General features: G+C 40.1%; 2 protein-coding genes across 12 annotated transcripts in view; one reads left to right on the top strand and one right to left on the bottom strand.

Moving 5' to 3' along the window:
- mcf2l2 (MCF.2 cell line derived transforming sequence-like 2) overlaps positions 1–22,696 on the top strand; it is an 87,827-nt gene that overhangs the window by 48,306 nt on the left and 16,825 nt on the right. For all 9 annotated transcript variants that reach the window (XM_010871951.3, XM_010871955.3, XM_010871954.3 and 6 more), the window contains 9 exons: positions 9,693–9,759; positions 10,140–10,255; positions 11,450–11,519; positions 11,613–11,705; positions 13,647–13,739; positions 14,026–14,151; positions 17,919–18,143; positions 21,336–21,428; positions 21,797–21,875. In XM_010871951.3, the coding sequence (XP_010870253.2) occupies positions 9,693–9,759; positions 10,140–10,255; positions 11,450–11,519; positions 11,613–11,705; positions 13,647–13,739; positions 14,026–14,151; positions 17,919–18,143; positions 21,336–21,428; positions 21,797–21,875 (962 nt within the window). The remainder of the gene's footprint in view (positions 1–9,692; positions 9,760–10,139; positions 10,256–11,449; positions 11,520–11,612; positions 11,706–13,646; positions 13,740–14,025; positions 14,152–17,918; positions 18,144–21,335; positions 21,429–21,796; positions 21,876–22,696) is intronic.
- Positions 545–8,106, bottom strand: b3gnt5a (UDP-GlcNAc:betaGal beta-1,3-N-acetylglucosaminyltransferase 5a). 3 transcript variants are annotated; one of them, XM_010871948.3, is made up of 3 exons: positions 7,794–8,106; positions 7,524–7,600; positions 545–2,311 (listed from the first exon to the last, which is right to left on the bottom strand). In XM_010871948.3, the coding sequence occupies exon 3, from the start codon at positions 2,018–2,020 to the stop codon at positions 881–883; it is 1,140 nt and encodes a 379-aa protein (XP_010870250.1). In that variant the 5' UTR covers positions 2,021–2,311; positions 7,524–7,600; positions 7,794–8,106; the 3' UTR covers positions 545–880. The 3 variants fall into 3 exon arrangements, with proteins under 3 accessions (XP_010870250.1, XP_010870249.1, XP_010870251.1); XM_010871947.3 differs by lacking the exon at positions 7,524–7,600; XM_010871949.2 differs by lacking the exons at positions 7,524–7,600; positions 7,794–8,106 and adding an exon at positions 7,428–7,491.

Raw genomic sequence — 22,696 nt, 5'->3', positions numbered from 1 at the left:
TTTGGGGTTTTGATCATGTAGGCACAGTTTACATTTTTCTGGTTTTGTTGCGTGCACACTTTTAAAAATGTTCTGGTTATACTGGGTATATGGAAACTGCTATGCAGGCATCTAACAGTGGCAGTGGAATGCCAATCATTATCTTTATTATGGAAGTCAGACCTCTGAACACTGAAGACCTCTAGAAAACAGTGTGAATTGCTGTATGTTTGAATGTGGGTTATTTCTCTTGGCTTAGAGAGTAGAACACCTCACCACTCTGTGGAAGGTTAGTGAATTCCTGTTTACAGGAGCTGTAAAAGATTAAAATATTTCATCTGGGATGATTTACTGAACAGGAAGTGGTCAGATGTAGATTTTGTGATGTCTTGTAAAATGCCTGTGGCAGGAAATGTTTGCTCCTGGTTAGCAGCCTGATATTTTTACTTTAGGTGATGTGGAATCATAGAATGTGGGAAAGTAATGAGTTTTAGAAATAGTTAAATAATGAGTAAGATTAAGATTTAAGGTTTAATCAGTTTAATTTAATTAAAAACAGAATAAAAACAGTTATGTCTGCTGGCAACCCTAGACTGAATTTCCCAGTTAAACTGTGAGGTAATTTATTCAAAGGATTTCTCCCTTATGACTTCTTTCAGGCAGCCAAAAAGTTCCTTACTGCAGCCAAGTACTGGAGCACTGGTACAGTCTGTTTACCATCACACAATTAGCTAAACCACAAAGTGCAACTGCAGTATCCCATCAAGCCAAGACAGGAATTGTGAAAATATAAGATTGAGAACATGACATTGGTCGTGTTTTGAACATGACGCCGGCCAGGTCCTTGAAATATATACAAATAAAAAGACTGCAAAGATATCCTGTGGCACTTTACTGTAAACTAAGAAAAGGCTGCCTTGCATGAGTAGGTATTGAAATGGTAAGGTCTACAAAGGAGCATTACTTTCACTGCTGTGCAATACAGCTTTCCCACCAGGCCAGAGGAAATGTTCTGTATCTGCGGATCCGTCACTGCCTTCCACATGTTCCGGACATCTGTCTCGTGTCCGTGAGAAGTCATCATCTCATTGTAGATGCATGGGTGATAAGGAGCCTTCCCTTCCCCTGAGAAGTAAACATGTTCCTGGGGGTACACACCCATGGAGTTGGCACAGATACCCATGAACACGTCATCGATATACAACGAGGCCTTGAGGCAAAGAGTGGCCTGGTAGATCTTGTCAGCCACGTCCCGCGAGACAACGTACCCCGCCCCCGCTGTGTAGTCCGGGTAGGAGGGCCATTGGTACAGCTCATAAGGCACGTGGTACTTGCTGGTGTTCCGGCGGACAGGGGGGGAACCCCGGTGCACGTGGCCCACCCAGAGGTCCCGGACCCCTTGCCGGGCCTGTCCCTGAAGGTAGCTTACCAGGTTAGGCATGTGGACAAAGATGTCGTCGTCGGCCGACATGAGGAAGCGTGCTTGGCTGCAGTAGGCGTGGCTCCAGCGGAATTGCAGCAGCAGTTTCATGGTTAGGTTGTGGAAGGTATCCAAAAAGTCCTGCTGGACTAGGTCGCTGTAGATGTGGTCCTCCCTCAGTAGCTCCTTCTGCAAATGGTCCCTACGCTCAGCACTAGGGTGAACCCCAAGGGCAAACACCACCCTAACAGTGGCCCCAAGCTCCCTCTCAGTGTAAGTCTCATTCCCCCAGGTGGCCCGGATGGCCTGCCTCCTATCCAGGTTCTCAGGGGAAGATTTGATGAACAGCAGCAGAAGCAGTTTTTTGCTGTTGCACTTGTTGGGGTGGTTGAGGAGGTATGGGAAGTTGTTTATGCTCTCAGCCTCCAGACGGCTAATTCCAAAGCTTGTGTTGATGAAGTCATAGCTGTTGACAAGGTAGCGGTAGGAGTAGGACTTCATGTGGCTGACTACATGGTGGTCCAGTTGCTCCCAGCACACCATGACCACAGACAAAACTAAGCATGTCGTCACCAGCTGCACACATTGACATTTCCGGATCCTTCTAAAGTTCATAAACATTCTGTAATCTTGTGTGCCTTTGTCCCTCTCTACTTTCCTTTACGTCCAACAGATAACCTTTGACAGATTCCTAATTGCACAGATTTTCCAAACCATTTCGGTGTGTCTAAGCTCTTTCATATTGGCCTAACCATAGACATGGGCTATGTGGATAGTTGTTGGTGCAACACTGCTCCCCTGTCGCACTACTGTGACTATAATGTTGAGACAGTCATCTATCAAGTGATACATTTTTTGCTACTAGCATCCATGTCACATAGTCCGGTCCCAAAGTATTCCACATCACAGGATCTGATAAAAGAGAAAACAAAAATATGAAGATATGACACCAAAGATTACATCATGACACAAACTGGAAATAAAGTGCATACCAGTATTGGACTGTGAAACAAGTTTTATCGTTTTGGCTCTGTACTTCAGCTTATTGGATTTTAAATTAAACAAATACATTAGGGAGCAGACTGACATCTTTAATTTTAATATTTTAATCCATGAACCTTGAACTGTGTAGAATTACAGAATTATTAGTTTTCCTAAATAGTCCGCATAATTTAGTGGACCAAAAGTAATTGGACTGCTGTTTCTTGGCCAGTTGTGTGTTCATGCACAAGAGCACTAAAACAACAGAGTATTATGGATGGATGAGACGAAGATAATCCTGTCCCCAAGTAATGGAAAGGGAAAAGCATGGAGAAAAAAGGGAACTGCTCTTGATCTAAACCATAGCCTACCACCTCACCTGTGAAAAAAGGTAGTGTTATGGCTTAGGCATGTTCGGTTGCCACTGGAACTGGCTCACTTGTCTTCATTGATGATCTTACTGCTATCAACAGCAGTAGCATGAATGCAATGTACAGATACCTCAGTGCTGCTCAGATACATCCAACCAAATGCCTAAAAACCCACTGGATGGCACTTCACCTTGCAGTAGGACATTCACCCAAACCATTCAGCTAAAGCACCTGAGTGATTTTGATAATGACTTGCTATGAAAAATGACTTCATGAGCCTTCAAGAACAAAGATAAGCGTTATTTCACCCAAATACGAATGTAGGTCAAACTACCACAAGTTTCCAAAGAACTACTAATGACTCACTCGCAGATAAATAGCTATTTTTGAGTAGCTCTTTTTGGTGAACACTGGGAACCGAATCTCATTGGTGAAAGAAGACAGTTATTTGGCTCCATGATTTCCTTACTTTTTTGCATATGTAACGATTATTTATGCATAACTTATTAAATTATTTGCTAAAGATTGCATATCCGCACTGCAGAAACAGTACATAACAGACAGACTGCATATTTCTATTCCAGTGCATTTTTCCAGTTGGGTGACATCAGTTAAAAATGTATTCAGATGATCTGATAATTAGGACTGGTAAGATGTTACCTATGTGAACATCAATTTCATGCTCTAATTTAATTATGTATGGTTTTTAACATTGGATATTTCCACTTCCATTGTGCTCATGTTATTTTTAAACAACCAAAGAGCTGTTTGGGAGCCAAATGTGCCTTCTCTTTAAGGTGAACTGAGCCACAAGAGCAGGCTCACTGAAAACACTTGAACTGTGTGTCCCCACTAAGAAATAGTCCTGTGGTCAGGTGACTTTTAACTGGTCTGTATGTTGTACAGTATGGGATGAGTTGTTTGCTTTTCCCCCTCATTCCCAAAATTAAACAGTATTGCACCCTTGATATTTTTCAATATATCACTGTTTTTCAAAAGCGATTTCTAATCTTTTGAATTAATTGTTCACTTTGTTCACAGTTTTGTGTAATTACCATTAGAAACAAACATAACCAGTATGTTTTTGAAATGTCTACTGTATGCTACAAAATCATGGGCTTATAAAACAATTTTCATTAAACAAGGGAGTGCGCTTGTTAAACTTGGACTTTCATGGCTATCTGAAGTAAGATAGTGATTACGCTAATGGATTATGGACATATAAACAACATATTACACATCCATTCCAAATTGGGAGGTTCAAAGAATTGTTGTGCCAGAATCTGTTTTAGAGGTCTACATTCCCAACTCTAGACCAAACATTCCCCCTGGTGATGGGGTCCTAGCTCAGGGGCCCGACTGTCTGTACCCTTCCACTTTGTCTTCCTCTACAAAAAATGTTATGTTATAAATGTTATGTTATGAATGTTATTCGCCAAAGTCCCAGAATGCATTCTTAATTCATGTCTGTTTTTTCTTCAAACCCGAAGAAAGGCCCTAGAGGTCAGGATGTGTTTTGTGAATATGTGAACTTGGTGAGTAAATATTCACATACAACAAATATTTGTCTTAGCATATATTTGCGTTAAGACAATTATTCAGGGAAGTTGTTCATTTCTGTGTTCTTCTTCCTTTGAGTTACTCAACTGATCTGTAAAACAAGAATGGCCTATTCATTATGGTCAACTGTCAAAGGATTTCCTCTTTAGGAGCTTGTTTACAGTACCTTAATAACCCTCTCAACCATTTAGCTGCAGTTAACAAATCTTTTGTGAATGAATGCAAAAGCCAACCCAGCACTAAGTTCAATAATGGAGGGGCTTTAATCTAACAGAGCTAATGGAATTGCTGAGCTCTGTAAAAAAAACATCACCATGACAAAAAGATGTCATTACCGCAGCAGACTGAGGCAAACCGGAGGCTGACCACAATAACTTGCCCCGACAGCAGGCTTCATATAGCACTGTTTCAATACCATTCAATTGTCTGTAGGAGAATAACCATCAACTACCAGTTACAGCTTCCTTATACATCTGAGTGTTGTATATCTGCTGTATGTGTCGGTTACACTTTTATTTTGAGAGACCCAAATCGGTAGATGTTCTATGGATAGTTTGTTGAACGTTTGTTGATAGTATTACTTTACTGGTGATAAGTAACTACTTGCTAAGATAATAACCCTGACTCTTCCATTATGTTTGGTGAGGTGAGAGAACACATAGAACGGGATCTGAGACCACATTTAAAATGGGTTTAGTTCAAAGAAATGGGATGGCCATTGCTAAAGTCTTGTTAGTGAGATCATTTTGTGAGGATCTAGGGGAACGCTTCGGATTATAGTGCTGCTGTAAGATCCCATGATGATTCAGTTGGAGGCTCCTGGCACAATCTGCCAGAGTTTTCAATAGAATCTCTTGGTACTAGACAAGTCCATCCTAACATGGTTCCTAGGGCATTGGGAAGCAAAACAGCCCCACATCACATATTAAACACCATGCTTAACAGTGGAGTATGTGTGTTTCTCCTTGACCATCCCTGTTTCCTAACGAAACCTTGCCTCTGGTGTTTCTGGTTAGAATTTGTTTTGTCTCATCTGGCCAAAGAACACAGTTTCAGTTACAGTTCACCAACTAACATTTACAGTGCCTCTCAAAAGTATTTCCCCCCTTGTAGTTTTCCACATTTTATTTTGTTACAACATAAAATCCAAATGGGTTTAAGTCCACCTGTGTGCAAGAAAGGTGTTACACATGATTTCAGGTTAAATACCCCTGTCTCTTGGAGGTCCCACCGTTGGTTAGTAACATTCCCAACAAAAATAATCATGAAGACAGGAATTCTAAGGAATAAAGTTCTTCAAAAGCACCAATCACAGGTGGAATATAAGAATATTTCCAAGATAACAGTAACGTCCATTATCAAGAAATTGAGTGAACACAACTCTGAATCTGTCTAGAATAGGCCGTCCTCAAAAACTGAGTATCCAGGCAAGAAGGGCATTAGTCATGGAGGCCACCAGGAGGCCTGTGACCACTGTAAATGAGTTACAGTCTTCCACAGCTGAGCTGGGAAACACTGTGCATACTGCAACAACAGCCTGGGTGCATCAAACAGCCTGGATGGGCCTTTATGGGAGCCGCAAAAAGAAAGATATTGTTGAAAACAATTTGGCTAGAGAATGCCGAAAGACTCTTAGACTCTTAGAAGTGGAAAAAGATACAATGATCTGGTGCAATAAAAAGGAAACGTTGTGAAACACAAAATTTCATTATCTACCATAGAAGTGAAACTTTACCCTAAGAGGTCAGACTAAAGACTGAGATACAGTGAAACTACTGAATATGAATTGCATACTGCTGATTAATTTAAAACGCTTAAATAGTTGTGTGAATTTCTGTTTTGTTCCATTTAGTTTTTGCCGTTGTGATTGAATGGAGCCTGTTCTGTTTGGTTTTTATCCTTTTTTTCTTGAACATAGCCTGTCCTTTTGTCATTATTGGTTTTACCTGTTTCTCGTTACCTCCCTATTTAGTCTTCCCAGTTCTGTTCGACCCTGGTTGAGTTATTGTGTGTGTCTTGCCTGCAGTTATGTTTCTACCCGCCTGCTTGGTTCCTGTATTCCTGCAAGATTCTTTTTTTACTTTTTCAATTTAGTTATTAAACTCTTTGTTGTTCGTGAACTGAACGTCTGGCATCCAGTTTTACAAAATTATTACAAGTTGTTAGTAAATCAGTAACCATAACGTTAGAATTTCCGTAATAATTTTACACTTTGCCTGACATTCTAGTCAATGAATGAAATATGCTGTTTATTCTGAAGTGTACAATAACTACATTTCATACATTTCGTTGAGGGGATGGAAGATAGAAAGTTCTGTTAATATTAGTCGGCAAAACATAAGTTTGCGTCATTCATCTTTTAATCGTGTTTTCATAATCCTTCATATGGCTCTACAGCATAAGAGCAATATTGCAATTTTGACATTACTGTCCCAGTACATATGGAGGCCCTCTACATTTAAATACATGTTATAGAATATGTACTTTTCTTGTACTGGCCTGCTTGTGCTAATGCTTACAGATAAGGAGTACAGAAACCGGATAGTCAGCACAGTCGTCAGATACGTTTACAGTAAGCTACCTATTTTCATTTCTGAAAGTCTGCATTGATGCAAGCTCAGGTTTGCTCAAGTACACCGTCACACATTCAATTACAGATCATTGTTCTTCCTCTTCCTTGTCCACCTCCTCTCTTATTCTTCCTTTACCCATTTCTCCGATGTCACCTATTGTTCATTCATGCCAACATCCGGATTGCTTGTTGACTAAGTATTCTTGTTAGTGTTTATAACTTGACAACTGTGTGTCAGGGGTGTTAAGCGTTGCAATGATTTGAATTTGCTATAATGAATGGCATATACTTCCTAAATGACAACATGGATACAATTGTGTTCAACAGAAAGAGTTATGAGTATGGTTCCGCAAATATTTCTGAATGTTTTTGGATATCTTTATTATTTCTCAGTTGTTCTGACTTATCTGTTTTTCGTAGATTGCCTTGGACAAAATGATTGAAATTCAAAATGGTAGATAAAACAAAGTACATGCCTGTTGGACCCAAGAAAAATGGGGGATACAATCACCCGAGTGTAGAAGGGGCAGAAAAGAACACCTACCAATAATATTTAAAATGCCTTGAATTCCAAATGAATAAGAGTTTCTGTGTCTGTTGTTTAAAACCCATTATGAGAAATTAGGTTACGGTTCCATACCATGAAAGGGCGTTGGCCTTTCCAGCCCTCATACCTGAGAAGGTTGTATCATTAGTTGACATCTCGCCACAGGACATCTGTAAATAAAGTGTGAATTCTAGAGTGCGCCTGACATGAGGACACACACACAAAGTCAAATCTTCATTTTTGCCATCTGTCTTTGCTTTGTCAAACCCTTGAAAGTTGACATCTATTGCTTTGAGCACTTTCAAACGTTCAGTCAGCTAGAGCATGCAACTCCCTATTACTTCCTTCTGCCAGATCACTTACCAGCCTGTGAGATTTCCATCCATGTGTTGCTGGGAAAAGTTCGGAAATAGCCTGTTCTGTTTGGACAAGCCAGTAGACAAGCACTGTCCCAATTTCTCTCCTTTCTTTTTTCTACTTTTGCTATCTTTCTCTGCCCTCTACCTTCCTCTTTTTTATTTTTACTTTTTACCCTCCAGCCTCCTCTCTCCTTTCCTTAGGACCCGCTCCTCTGTGCACAAGAAGTAGGAGCCGAAATAGGCTGTTCTGTCTCCCAAATAGTAAAGGCAGGGCTCAGGGCTGCTGCATGAGCTGCTCTGTCTGTATGTTTCTCCGTGTGACTGAAAGTGAGACATGAGAACCGGAATGGTGGGGGAGGCAACATCCTGGGTTGGGCTGGGTTGGGGGTTGGGGCTCAGCCTCTGTCCCTGCCTGCCTCCGTTAAAATGAGTTTCAAAGTAATTATCATATCAGGGAGATCAACCAGCAGGACTGAAGCAGGATAGTATCCCAGAGTGCCGGAGCTTGGAATTCGTGTCATCTGAATTGCATCAGTTACTACAAACCATGCAGTTATCCAGCGTTCTCATGGGTCCAATTAGGAAAAGGGGGTTATAAGGACATAAAGCCAGGTATGCATAGGAAAAACACAGGCACTGTCTTTAGTACACACCATGTATTCATTATTTGTTTTTAATAGTTAAACAGAGATTGTTTGGCTGTGGCATTATGTAATCTTTATGCCCTGACTTCCATTCCATGGCCCTAGGGAGAGATATTGTAGGCTTTTTTACTGCACAAGTACCTTTTAACAAGCAGTAATGTAAGCAAGTTGACGCTAAATCGCCAAGCATGCATCGTTCATGTAAAGACTGTCCACTGGGGTGCTTAAGAAAAATATGTGTTAGATGTAAAAGAGGTCTGACAATTAGAAAATTTGATATTTGAGTTTTCAAAGAAGTTATTAAGATCCAAAGAGCCCAAATAGTCAGTGCCCCGAAATGTAGGCACACCAGTCATAAGAAACAGAATAAAAAAAAATAAACACAATTATTTACTGTGACAGATGGAACAGTCTCCAAAATCCAACATTTGTGGAACATGAAGAAATTGCATCAGCAAAGAGGAACTGTTGTTCCAAGTTGAAGCTGACCAACAAGGATAGACCGACACTTAGTGGCGCAATGCCCAAAACGCAACGCCTTGAAAATGATCACAGAATTGGATGCTTAGGTGTTTCCATTATTTTGCCCACCCCCTGTATTTGTAAGCAGGAGCTTAAATAAGCCCATGACTTTGTGGAAGACATTTTTCCCCAGGGCATCAGCGATGGCATCTCTGTCCATGCTGTTCATTCACATGATGCTCTCCTATCTCCCCAAAATGGATATGCAAAGCTTCTTTTGTGTTTAGACGTAGGATGCAGTTTCCAAAGAAATGAAAGACGCTTGCCTGCGTGAGGTTGGTGGGTGCTTTGGGAGGATCTTTATTGACCGATAAAATGTGTCCATACGTCAAACAGCACTCAGTGTCTCGATGGGCTCGTGATGGCACATAAAAATCAAGACCTCAGAACTCATGCAAATGTGAACATTAAAGGGCCCATTAAAGTCTGGGATTGTTATCTTTGCACAAGCTCTTTTGTTTTATGACAACCTCCTCAGTTAATTCTCCAAAGGCATTGTTTATCCCCTCCATGCACGTCTTGCCATGACTGCTGTTCTTTGTAGTGGAGCTTATTTTTTGTGGGGGGGTTACAATAGCAGTTTAGTTGAAGAAATTTGAGATATCTGAGGATGTGAGTGGTGGCTTCTGTCTCCATTCTGGTTTATCATTAATGTGTCTACATATGTCAGTAAATGGCTTGTCCATAATTGGTGTGTATTGACAGTTCCTGTGTTTTTTCCCCCTTACCCTACCCAGACACATAATGAACGAGCTGATTGAAACAGAGAGGCTGTACGTCGAGGAGCTACAGAGCATTATGGAGGTGTGTTTGTTACGTTAATTGTCACTCTTGTGACCGTGAAACAGTGTCAGTTTGTGAAACTAATGTCAAGGAGACTGTAAGTGAAAGCTCTAATTTCTCTGCCATCAGTGCCTAGAGACCATTCAACCATGTTATAAATCAAATGGACTGGCAGTGTAAATCAGATCTGTCCTTTTCTGAACACAGTGAACTTCTTTTACTTCCAAAGTGCTTGCTTTCATCAATTAGATGAGTCAATAGACTACTCAAACCTTCATTCAAATGTTTGTTGTATAATTTTGTGGAGGATCAGGTTTGATTGGATTCACATTATTACAGTGACGTTTACATTACCATTGTTTTCACTAAACCATTACTTTGAATGCATTTGTCTTCGCCAGGGCTATGCTAATGAGCTGGACAATACCGAGCTTTCCCCCCTCATTCCCACAGCTCTGGAGAACAAGAAAGACGTGTTGTTTGGTAATCTCCCTGAAATATATGAATTTCACAACAGGTAAATTAATTCCTTTCCTTTTGGAATTGCATTTCCATATTCAGTGAGGGGACAAATGTGCCTGTGACATCAGAATGATTGACATGAACTAGAGCCCTGTGTTAATTAATAGCAGTTCTAAGAGATAGCCTTTTACTCTCCCCCCGATCTATCTCTGCTAGAAACTGCTCTGATTCTGTCCAGCATTTAGCAATGTCTTTGCCGGGCTTTCAGTTGCCGCTGGCGCTCACATGGACCAACCGGTTTGGCTTATTTTTTACTTACATGTAAATTCCCTGGAAGCTCCATGTAGACAACATTGCAAGGCTATATCAGCAATAAATTATTAATATGAGACACGTTATCGCCCAAACAAGGAAACAAAATAGAATTGAGCTCCATGGACCGTAAGTTATTTATAGTCTTTTATTCGGTTGACACCCTATTTGTTGTCAGGCCCCATACTAACTAGCTCTCCTTCTCAGGTGGGGTAGGCTTACAGGGCGAACTGAGTGATTATAAAAGGTTCCACTGCGACTCAAAGCTCCATTCCGCAGAAAGACACTCTCGTTCATAATTCACTTTGACCCTAGCTTCGGACATTACTGCCAGTTTCTGTCTTTCCATTTTTCTAAAGCAATGACTAAATCCATAACAAATGTATGTCATGTATAGAGTTTTCATGGCTTTAGCTCCTAACACAGTCATTTGAGTATAAATAGGCTAGATATTTGTTTGTTTTGTGGAACAAATTGTTTAATCTCCACTTAGCTTAGGGCTAGCCGGTGTACTTTGTTGAAATACCTTCTATATAACACATGGAAATGTTACAGGTGTCAGCATTGCCAGAACTCCACAACTGCCTAGGGATAATACAAGTGGGACTCTAATTAGGAAGGCTCTAGGGCCTCACAAATACAACAGACTGTAAGACCTCACAAAAATGAAAGCTTTTCAGACAGGCAGCTACAGATTCTCTAAATTGACACATCCCAGACATTCCAAACAGACTCAGTACCAGCTATCATTTCCACCCCATCCTTTCGCTAGACTTTCTCTACTTCCTAGTATTGCATAAATGCTGTCTGAATTAACTGAATGTGCAGTTTATACATAATTATATCCATGTTTTACTTTCTGTATTCTTTAAAGGGCGGGCAGGAAGTATGTTACAACTTTTGAGTTGACTTTGACTTTTCCCTTACTTGTTCACAGGACATTTCTCAAAGAGCTTGAAAATTGTATGGAGAGGCCAGAATTGGTGGGGACCTGCTTTTTGAAAAGGGTGAGTTGAGTTTAATGAGTTATTATTATTTAGAAACTGAAGCTGCTATGGTGTGTTGCAGTTCTAAGTTTCGGTGTGTCTCTCTCTCTACAGAAAGAAGAGCTGCAGATATATGAGAAGTATTGTCAGAACAAGCCCCGTTCAGAGGCCCTTTGGAGACATTGTGGAGATAGTTTGTTCTTCCAGGTGAATCATAACACTTTAATGTCACTATTTTTCTACATGATTTTAGATTGTTTGGGGGTTTGAAAATGTGGTCACCCTAAGAGGGACTAAAGATCCTTAAAACAATTAAAGCGTTAATTTAAGTTTAACTTGGAGCAGTTACCAACACTCAGCAGAGTCATGTCAAGAGCTCCCTGTTCAAGGTTGATCTCAGCCCAATATACACTGACTTGTACAATATACTGTGCACTGTGTGCCACATTTTGCACTGCACATGGATCCTCCACTGTTGGGAACATCTAGTAAGGTGCATTTGGCGAAAGATTCGTTCGTTTTGAACAAATCTTTTTAGTGACTCTGGACTCAAGTCCTTTTTTCTAGTGACTCGTTCAATTGTATCATTCATTCGAATGTTTGACAGCGGATTTCTACAACATGATCACTTGCTTCAAATAGGAAATAGATCAAGGCAGGAACATCATAAAGACATGTTTATAACTGATAATTGAACACAGACTATAATAATTATGGTTAGTTGATTACTGATGTCTTGAAAAACACAGATAAAAACAAGCACAGAGCCTTTGCCTAAGTAACAAGAAACCAGGCAAGCCTAGTTTAGCCGGCCCGCAATAAAATGTGTTAATCGTGGCCACCCTCTCGAGAATCGAACTCGGGTTGCCCACGTGAAAGGCATTGTCCCTAACCACTACACACACCGAACTGTAAACATGCTGGGTATTGGTATAGCCTCTTCGCATTATATTATTTTATTAACATCACGCCAAGTTTTAATATTTTGTTAGACACCATTGACTAGTGTTAAACTGAGTAACGTTTCTTATTAAGTTTACCTCCACCACAAATAGTATCTATGAACTGTATGACTTTTGCCACTGGCTGTTTTAAAAGCTTGTTAGCAAGTAATATGTCACTAGACGCCATTATATTGTGTTAAACTGAGTAACGTTTCTTATTAATTTAGGAACTGTATGACTTTTGCCACTGGCCGTTTTAACAGCTTATTAGCCATTGGTGAATGACATTGATACAATAACTACTGTATCAATATAGGTGACGATAACAGACTTTCTTTTTTTTTTACAATAACTAGTGATGGCCATTCGAGGCTTCATTAGCGTTATTTTAGCAGCAGGATATTATGCTGGCAGCACTCAGATTTTCTTTATCAAAATAAAAGCCATAATTGAAATGAATGAGGCAATATAGTTAGCAGTGCTAACTCATTTGAGGCATTACTGACTCAAATTAACGAAATGACTTGAGTCAGTAGAAAGAGTCGAACCCCATCACTAGTAACGTCTGTGGCAACATGCTTTTGACAGTTGCTACGTGATTGTTTGTGTGACATGAAAGTGTTTTTTATATTAACGAGGATAAATTGCACGGCTGTGGCATCGGCTTAACTGTCTGACGTGGCAATTAAGCTAAAAAATTATCAGCATTTTCCTTGTTTGTTGGCTATCATTCAAGCACCAATCACTATCCCAGTCAGAATCAGGTTATGGTGTGCGACAGATTGTATGGGGGGGATGCACAGTGTCTGTTTAAATTGGATAGAATCGGTTTTCACTCCTATGATGTAAATCAATTATTGGTTTGCAAGGCTGGTAGAATGAGATTTCAAGTCAATACTAGAGTCTTGTTGATAGAGTGGCTCTTTAAACAGTACATTTCAAACAAAAGTTATATGACAACATGACCAAATCATCATAAAGTAACATCAAACACAACATGGAGTTGATTTCTGGTGATTTAAGGATTATTTTTTATTTAATATACTTATAAAGTATATATTATAAAGAAAAAATTCAAGTTTCTGTTGTCCGATAGAGTACTTTCAGGGTGGTTTAACATCTAATTGTATAATAGTAAAATGTTCCTACAGCATAATTATTTAAATGGAATTACAACTTTAAACTAAACTATCTGTTCCTGCAGGAATGTCAGAAGAAGCTGGACCACAAACTATCCCTTGATGCCTATTTACTTAAGCCTGTGCAGAGGATCACTAAGTACCAGCTGATGCTGAAGGCAAGTTTATATCTCATCTCAGCCTTATGCAAATATCACTGCTCAGATATGTTACTTTATTGTGTAGGGCTAACAGGCAGATCACTTCCTTATCCATGTCGAATGCCTTCACACCTAGTCAATCTTGTTACTTTGCTCAGTAACCACCCAGCTTTGTCTGTCTTTGCCTTAGCCTGTGGGTTTTGAAAGCTATTGTTTTCAGTTTCTGTTGTTAGCATAGCAGTAAAACAAACACTGAAGTATAGGATAAATGCATCATCCCAGTTGACTTTTTTCTCTGGCTTAGGAGATGTTAAAGTGCAGTAAGAACCAGGACGGTACTGCTGAGCTAGAAGAGGCCTTGTCCACCATGTTGGACATCATTAAGTCTGTGAATGACTCCATGCATCAAATCGCCATCACTGGATTTGAGGTCAGTATGACTAGGTTGAAGGAAAAGGGTTTGCACCTGTTAGAGGCACATCAGACCTGTGCCTTTTCATACTGCAATGTAATTTCCAAAGGTTATCAAAGAATACTCGCTAACACTGTATTTGAAGGGGTGTGCATAAGAGTGACATGACATTGTCATGATACTGTCATAGCCATGAAATGACACATGTAAGAATCATTATGAACGTTGAATGTTGTCATTAGGTGTCATTCGGTTGATTGTCATTTTTTATGCAAGGTTGACATTGTTTGGGATGTCTTTGTTATGACAACTTGACATTAACTGAGTAAGCACAACCTGTCAATGTCTTTGTTATGACAACTTGACATTAACCACGACAACATTAGATTATCAATCAAATCAATTACATTTATCTATAAAGCCCTTTTTACATCAGCAGTTGTCACAAAGTGCTTTTACAAAACACCCAGTCTTAAACCCCAAGAGCAAACAACTGAAGTGTTTAATTTCAGTGGCTAGGAAAACCCCTAAGAAGGCTGAAATTTAGGAAGAAACCTAGAGAGGACTCAGGCTCAGAGGGGTGACCAGTCCTCTTCTGGCTGTGCCAGGTGAACATGTTATAAAATGTTTAGGGCCTCATAGTTATACAATTACCACACTTTTCCAACCCTCTACATACACTTTAACAGGCAAGTTATCAAACTGTATCGAAAGGTCCAGTGAACTTTTGTAATTTACCGACCAAGAAAACAAAGACATGGCATTTCCTTGAAGAGTTCAGAGAACGCGCAGGTGTTTTGAACGTTAACAGTCCCAACGCAACACGACCATGTCAAACTGCCCCCTATAGGCCAACCGTTTTAAGTGTCCTTCAATATACAGTATCTCACAAAAGTGAGTACACCCCTCAGATTTTTGTAAATATTTGATAATATCTTTTCATGTGACAACACAGAAGAAATGACACTTTGCTACAATGTAAAGTAGTGAGTGTACAGCTTGTATAACAGTGTCAATTTGCTGTACCCTCAAAATAACACAATACATAGCCATTAATGTCGAAACCGCTGGCAACAAAAGTGAGTACACCCAAAAGTAAGTACACCCAAAAGTGAAAATGTCCAAATGTGTCCTTCAAAATTCTATGTCAACCCTAAATGCGACCATACATTTTGTATGTGTCACACCTATTTGAAGACGAAAGTAGCCAGTCTACCTTTTAAAAATGGTTACCGCACTGTTATCATATTAACAAATGGGATTATGTATATTATCTCTTGAATAATGTATATTACTTAGCCTATTGTTCATGCAAACCACTAGTTACATGAATGCATGTCCTGCATCAACATTAACAATGGCTAAATGTTTGATAATTAGGCCCATGTTTATGACAGGTTATGTTGTCTTGGTTACTGTCATGTTGTCATAAAAAAAAGACACTGACAGGTTATGTTGCCTCAGTTAATGTCAAGTTGTCATAACAAAGACATCCCAAACAATGTCAACCTTGCATAAAGAAATGACAATCAACCGAATGACACCTAATGACAACATTCATAAACGTTCAAAATGATTCCTTCATGTGTCATGTCATGGTTATGACAGTATCATGACAGTGTCATGTCACTCTTATGCACACCCCTTCAAATAAAGTGTTACCGAATACTCAAGGCAGATAGTTAGTTAGTAACGTCATAATTTGTTGTCATGTCATAAGCAGCATAACATTTCAGGCAAGGTCTAGTGATATGTTGTCTCTTTTGCCACAGGCCCATGTAAGTAATATAAAGAAAGTGCATGATATTCATGTAATTATGAATGTACACAGCTGATCCTTGAAATACAAAATCTGAGCCAAATGTTGACCTCAGAGTGCCTAACACAATTACTTGTGTAAGTAATAAAAACAATTAGGCTACATGGTTTCTGATCAATTTAAAAGTTATTCCATTCATCACATTTAAGCAAGAAAATAACCCTTGGTCACATACCAACAATCATAATTTTAACCAAAATGGCCCAAATCTGATGTAGAGCATGTACATGTGTCGGACTTGCTGAAGAATTCTGCATGAGACATGACACTTTCTTTTCTTCCAACCAACACAGCAATCTCCCCCATTGTATAAAATGTTCAGCACTTCACCATGTCAAACAGTCGCAACAAAAGACAGGAACTCTCAAACCATTTAATTCATAAAAATTTCATTATGGGTTATTGTGTGTAGATCAATGGCACAAAGTCCATAACACGAGGTCTGAATGTGCTACCCATTGGAAAGTTTTCACTATTCAGACTAGCCAAAAGTTGTTTGGATTGTGAAAACTGATCGGATGCTGGCCAAGGTGCTACATGCATATACAGTACATGTCTGTCAATACATGTCATTGTTTTGTAAAAAGTCCCTAAAATCACATCTTCTAATTCGAGGAAGTTCTGCCTTAAATTAAGTAATCGGGTTGAGACAGATATACAGGTTGTATAGAGCATGTACTATCTGGTGTTACTGTATTAATTTATCCAGTATCAACATGGATTCAAGAAAGTTCTGGTAACATTCCTAAGAGATATCTTCACACAGTCCCTGAAGATGTTTTGGCCAACAATTCATCACGTTCCAACTTATCCCAAAGGTGCTCTTTTGCATTGAAATCTGCGGACTGTGCGGGTCATTGGAGTAAAGTCACTGTCATGTTCACAGAACCAGCTTGAGATGACTGTGACATGACCCATTGTCCTGCTGGAAGAATTCATTTGATAATGGATGGCCATAAACGGATGCACATGGTCAGCAGTAATGGCTAGGTACACTATGGCATTCAAATTAGAGATCGACCGATACAACTCATTAGTATACTCAAAAAGCCGCTATCCATATGAATCGGCCATTGTGAAATCTGTCCCTTGTCTCATTGTAAACCACCATAGTGTTTTAGCTGATTGCTGCTCAGCTAACAGCTTGATGCACAAATGCATGCGGACACACTCACATGATCATGCAGTCATCTTGAGCTGTTCTTTGAAGCAATTGAGTTTATTATGAAGTAATTTACATATTTCTGATTGACTGAGAAGGTCACAACTATAATTTATGTAAGACCAATGACTTGATGGTCACATACAGAAAATGTTGTTGTCATAACAACAATTTCCTTTTGTTTTGATCAGCACGGATTAACCAGTCAACCTCAAAATAGAAAAGATGCTCAGCTGGTATAAAGGGGCCTAATGTGTGCCAAGAAATCATTCTTTATACCATTACATTGACACAAGGTAGGATGGAGTCATCTGACCCTTCCATCTGCATTTTACAACAGACATCAAGATTGATCAGACAAACCAGCGTTGTGCCGCCATAGCCCATCTTCCTGTTCCTTTCTGTCATCTTCAATGAGTCAGACCATTGTTCTCTGAACTCTCCCATTAACAAGGTGTTTTCCCTCACAGAACCGCTGCTTACTGGATGTATTTTCTTTTCTGTAAATTAGAGTCTGTGGTCCGTAAATATCCCAGGAGGTTAGCCGTTTTTGAGATACTGGAACCACCACGTCTAGGACCAAAAATAATACCACAGTCAAAATGGCTTAGATCACGTGTTTTCCAAGTTCTATTGTTTGTTCTGACAACAAATAAAGCTCTTGACCATGTTTGCATGCTTTTCATATTGAATTACTGTTTGGTTATTTGCTTTAACGAGCAGGTGGACCTAATAAAGTGACCATGGAGTGTATGTTTGAGGGTGTGGAACAGAAACCCTCTTTGTGCTTCTTTTGTCCCCCAGGGGAACCTGGGTGAACTCGGCAAACTCCTTATGCAAGGCTCATTCAATGTGTGGACAGACCACAAGAAAGGCCACACCAAGGTGAAGGACCTGGCCCGATTTAAACCCATGCAAAGACACCTGTTCCTCTACAACAAGATGCTACTTTTCTGTAAGAAGCGGGAGGATACCACAGATGGCCATGAGAAGCCATCTCCTTCTTATAGCTTTAAACACTCTCTAAAGGTGAGTTTGGTTGGTGGAGGTCAGTTCTTGTTGAACAAAACCCTTTTTGCACTGAACAAAAATACACATTAAAATTAACTCAAGGGCTGCAGTGTGTAATTTTGAAAACTTAAGCTATGCTAAATTGTTGCATAGATCAGCTTTATGCTCTGTACTATAATAATATAGAGAAATTAAAACAAGTAAACTAGATCCTGAAATAAGAACATTTACTATGCAACCGTGGTTTGTCCGACCCTCGCTGGATTCAAACCGGGGTCTCTTATGTGACAGGCTGTGTCTTTAACCACTATGCCACTAAGCTATATGTGTGCAGAGTGTTCTGCATTGTTTAACCAATTAGTTGAAACTCCACGGTTCTCAACTAGTTCCCTACATTAGCTAACATCCAAACCAACAACAGGTATAACAGGGTTGATACACTACATTCAACATGTTAAATTAGAAAGAGATTACTGTAGGGACCAATTGGGACATACTACCTCGTCATAAAACTCTGTCTCGACATTAGACCAAGTTTGAATATTTCGCTAGCCACCATTAAGCATTGTATTAAACTGACTAATGTTTCTTAAGTTTTTCTTCCATCATAAATGGCATCTATGAACTGTATGGCTTTTGCCACTGGCCGTTTGAACAGCTTATTAGCCAGTAATAGGCTTACTAGTTTCTACTGAATTGAGCAATTGCTAGCGAGACTGAAGATGAATTTTATACTGCCAAAGCTATTTAATTTCAGGGCAGGGAGTTCTTCTTTCATTCATGAATGACATTGATACAATAACTATCAAAATTGGTAACAATAACGTACTTTTTTGTCGAGTGAAAAGACAAAACAATTGTGGAAACCCCTCCTCTTTTACTAAGCCAGGGGTTGTGATCTATATTACCCCTAAAAGCATGCACGGATGCATACTTCGAAAATCCACCAGAAGTAGTCGCAATATAACGGTAAACTGTTTAATTGTAGGCTTTCTATATAACATAGTAATGGAAGCTTGTAGCCAGCAAAGTTTTCCTGAAAAAATCTTAATACATACTTGGTTCTGTCGGAGGCGAGGAACAAACACTGGTCACCCACATGGCAGTCCGTGTCTCTAACCACTATGTCAGTCAGGCAGGCTAGAGACATTCACTCTTCTTGGCCGGCTCCACTTACATGGTCCAGCAAAAACTGCTACATATAAATTACTTCTGTGAGTCAAGATTGTTGTTCAATAACAGTAATTGGTTAATATGCTCTGATGTGTGTGCACTCCTCTTTGCAGTCATGATATCGATTCTAGAGATCAGTGTTGATACAATTTTGTGAAAATTGTTGTATCAGCACAGCACTAGTTGTGGTATACATTTATCAGTAAAACATATTTACTTTTTACATTCCAGATACTGTCCATTTAGCAGGTGTTTTCTTTTGGCCTGTGTATGATTTGTTAGCTTAAAGTTTAGTGTACAGGCTTGTTAAACATGAAAGAAAATAGAATAATTACTCTTCCTTTTTGGTTGCCTTTTCCAATCTGGCACCTGTCTAGATTCAATGGGGATTTAAAAATTCTTAAAGAGGAATAACAACAAATATCTACGATTTCTCAAAGTTTATAAATTGCTTGAAGTAATTATTGGACTGTCTCTCTATGCATGCGACTGTCTCACTCAGACAGGGGCAGGGTCAAGTTAGCGCGAGTGCAGTGTCAGCTCAATCAGATGAATTTTATAAAGCTCTTTTTTACATCAGCAGTTATCACAAAGTGCTTTTTCAGATACTCGTCCTGAGACCCCAAAGAACAAGGAACAACAGAAACTGATGCACAATTCTGGTTATATAGCGCCGTTCTGGTTATATAGCTCCGTTCTGGTTATATAGCTTCCATTCTGGTTATATAGCTCCGTTCTGGTTATATAGCTCTGTTCTGGTTATATAGCTCCATTCTGGTTATATAGCTCTGTTCTCACTAAAGCTATGTGATATAACTTTGTGAAATTACGAATATCTACATGTAAAACGAATGATCTGTCTCAACAAAAAGCTGTCTATGGTGAGGATAGAGAAGGTAAAATGTATAACCTGTGACTGACATTTATCACCAAGATCGATTACGCTTCCTCAGTTTTGTGTTCTCACTTTGACAGAACATTTGTTTTTACATTGATAATAGTTATTTCATAAAGTTCTGTCAAATCCCTTTGGTTGGGGCAGGGCAATACAAACATGACGCTTCACTAGTGCCAGCTCGACCCTGCTTTTCCTGAGTGAGAGAGTTGCTTAGAGACAACTGTCCAACAATTGCTTCAAGCGATTTATGAACCTGGGCAATTACTATGAATATCTTGTATTTTTTAAATCTTCAGAAACACAACTAACTGGAACAAATTATTTCTTAGCAAATTGCTCCTTTTCCAAATACCAACAGTTATATTCATTTTAGCATAAATTGTTTCACGGTTTTGAGAGTTAAATTAAATTGGATTTAGAAGTCGAAGTCACCTAGTTCAAAGTGTGTGTGCATTCCTTCCACCGTGTGAATCTTATTGTACACTGAAGTTATCACCGAATCTGGGAGGAAAATACTGTGAGAAATGAGGTTGGGGATGCAGCCCAGTCCACTCCATAAATTCTGATCCACTTTGTTTTAAGATACTGTTCATCCTAGATGTTTTATTTTTAATCCAAACCGCCCACAGGACGCCTTCTTGCCTTCTTGCCAGATCATGATTTTAAACTTTAAATAAAAATGTAATTGTTCCCATGTCCTAAAATGTTTACTTTAACGTCCTATTCTGATCCCATTACAGCATTATTTATAAGCAACATTGTCATGATGCTTTTGACCATCCAAGCTTATCTGACCGCCTGGAAAGTCAGGGCAGGAAACACAGATGACAGATTCACTGGGATCCTGGACAACCCTTTCCTTTCTAAAGCAAACCTTTAATGAACTTTTCTTCTCTCACTTGCTGACAGTGCCATGCAACAAACTGTCAAAGAGTGATTTAAAATCAGTAGAAGTGAAAAAACACATTACTTCAATTTAACCACTACATTGGGATTATAACTGAACACAACAAAAAGGTTGTGGCCTAAGCGGGATTCCAGGCTAAATGTATCTCTTTATGTGTGTTTGTGTGAAGCTACAGGGTAAGTTTGAAATATGAAGCTGTCTGCTGTTTACCAAAGTCTTGCCTCTGTTTCAGATGAGTTCCGTGGGAATCACAGAAAATGTCAAAGGAGACATTAAGAAGTTTGAGGTCTGGTATAATGGCAGAGAGGAAGTCTATATCATTCAGGTACACATTACTATGTCTATATATATTTTTGTAAAAACAATTATCTGGAAAAACATACATTTGGCATGATATTGTCTAGAAAGACGACAGACATACTACAAGATATCTTTTACTATGTATGGCAGCATTTCTTTCCCACTCCTAAGAGACATTTGGCGTAGTGACAACTAAGGCCTACTGTCTGTGAGTTTCACATTTTGACCACTTGGTGGAAGTGTTGCCTCACTGAGTTATGCTCACACTGTCTGGTTTTAGGAGGCTCGAAATCCTACCAGGGTACATATATATTTTGTGTGTGTGTGTGTGTTTATATAATATAAAATATACACACGTGTATTTGAGTGTGTGTTTGTGTTCCCCCCCCCCAGGCTCCCACCATGGATGTGAAGAACATGTGGGTGTCAGAGATCCGGAAAGTTCTGACGGGCCAGCTAGAAGCTTGTAGAGGTATACACCGCGTAGGGGTTCTCTCTAGGCATATTCCAGCCAGCCCAAAATCTCTCATGCAGCACCAGACACCTGAACACAGCCCCTAAACCTGCCCAGAACACAAGTCTTTAGCAGTCGGGGGGGCGGGGGGGCGGACGGACGGACTGTCCACGCTCTCTCTTACACACCCGCACATGCACACTCCACCCCCCTGTTGCCACCCTCCAGCAGTATGCACCAATCGGCAACTGTGCCGCTCCGGAGATCCTACCAGTTAAGAACCCGTCCCTCCGCGAGCAGTCAACTTGCGGTCGGACTGACAAGCTGTGTCAGGGAGAACATGTGTGAGAGGGCTGAGTAAAGACACCCTCATATGAAGCAGGGAGAGGCGCGGCTCCGGCCCGTCGGGGGGCTGCATGTGATTTACGGCCGTCTTGCCTGGCCAATAGGTGAAGGGGAAGGGAGAGCGGCGCGTTAGCAGCACAGAGCAGCGCGCCAGATAAGCTGGTGTGAGTTATTAAAAGGCCAATGACGTGAGGTTTGTGTAATAGCAGGACAAGGCCAGCTTACAGTCTGGCCCCAGCAGTGGTTTGTACTGCGGCTGCAGGCTGCAGCTGTTTGGTTTGATTCCCCCCCCCCGGGCCCTGGCAGTCAACTGTCCTGTCCTCCTGTTAAAGACACAGATTATTGGCTTCCCATTCAGTCTGAACCACTGTTTTGGTCCACGGCTTCAGGTCTGACGGCACTGTTTCGGTCCATGGGCTCATGTGGCTCCCGGGACTTCTCCGGTTTTATTACCTGGCATTGAAACACATCGGTCTATCAAGCTGCTTTTGACT

This window comes from Esox lucius, chromosome 8 (assembly GCF_011004845.1).
Source record: "Esox lucius isolate fEsoLuc1 chromosome 8, fEsoLuc1.pri, whole genome shotgun sequence".
Taxonomy (NCBI): domain Eukaryota; kingdom Metazoa; phylum Chordata; class Actinopteri; order Esociformes; family Esocidae; genus Esox; species Esox lucius.
Note: the sequence above shows the minus strand (reverse complement) of the source record. Positions and strands in the feature narration are given on the sequence as shown.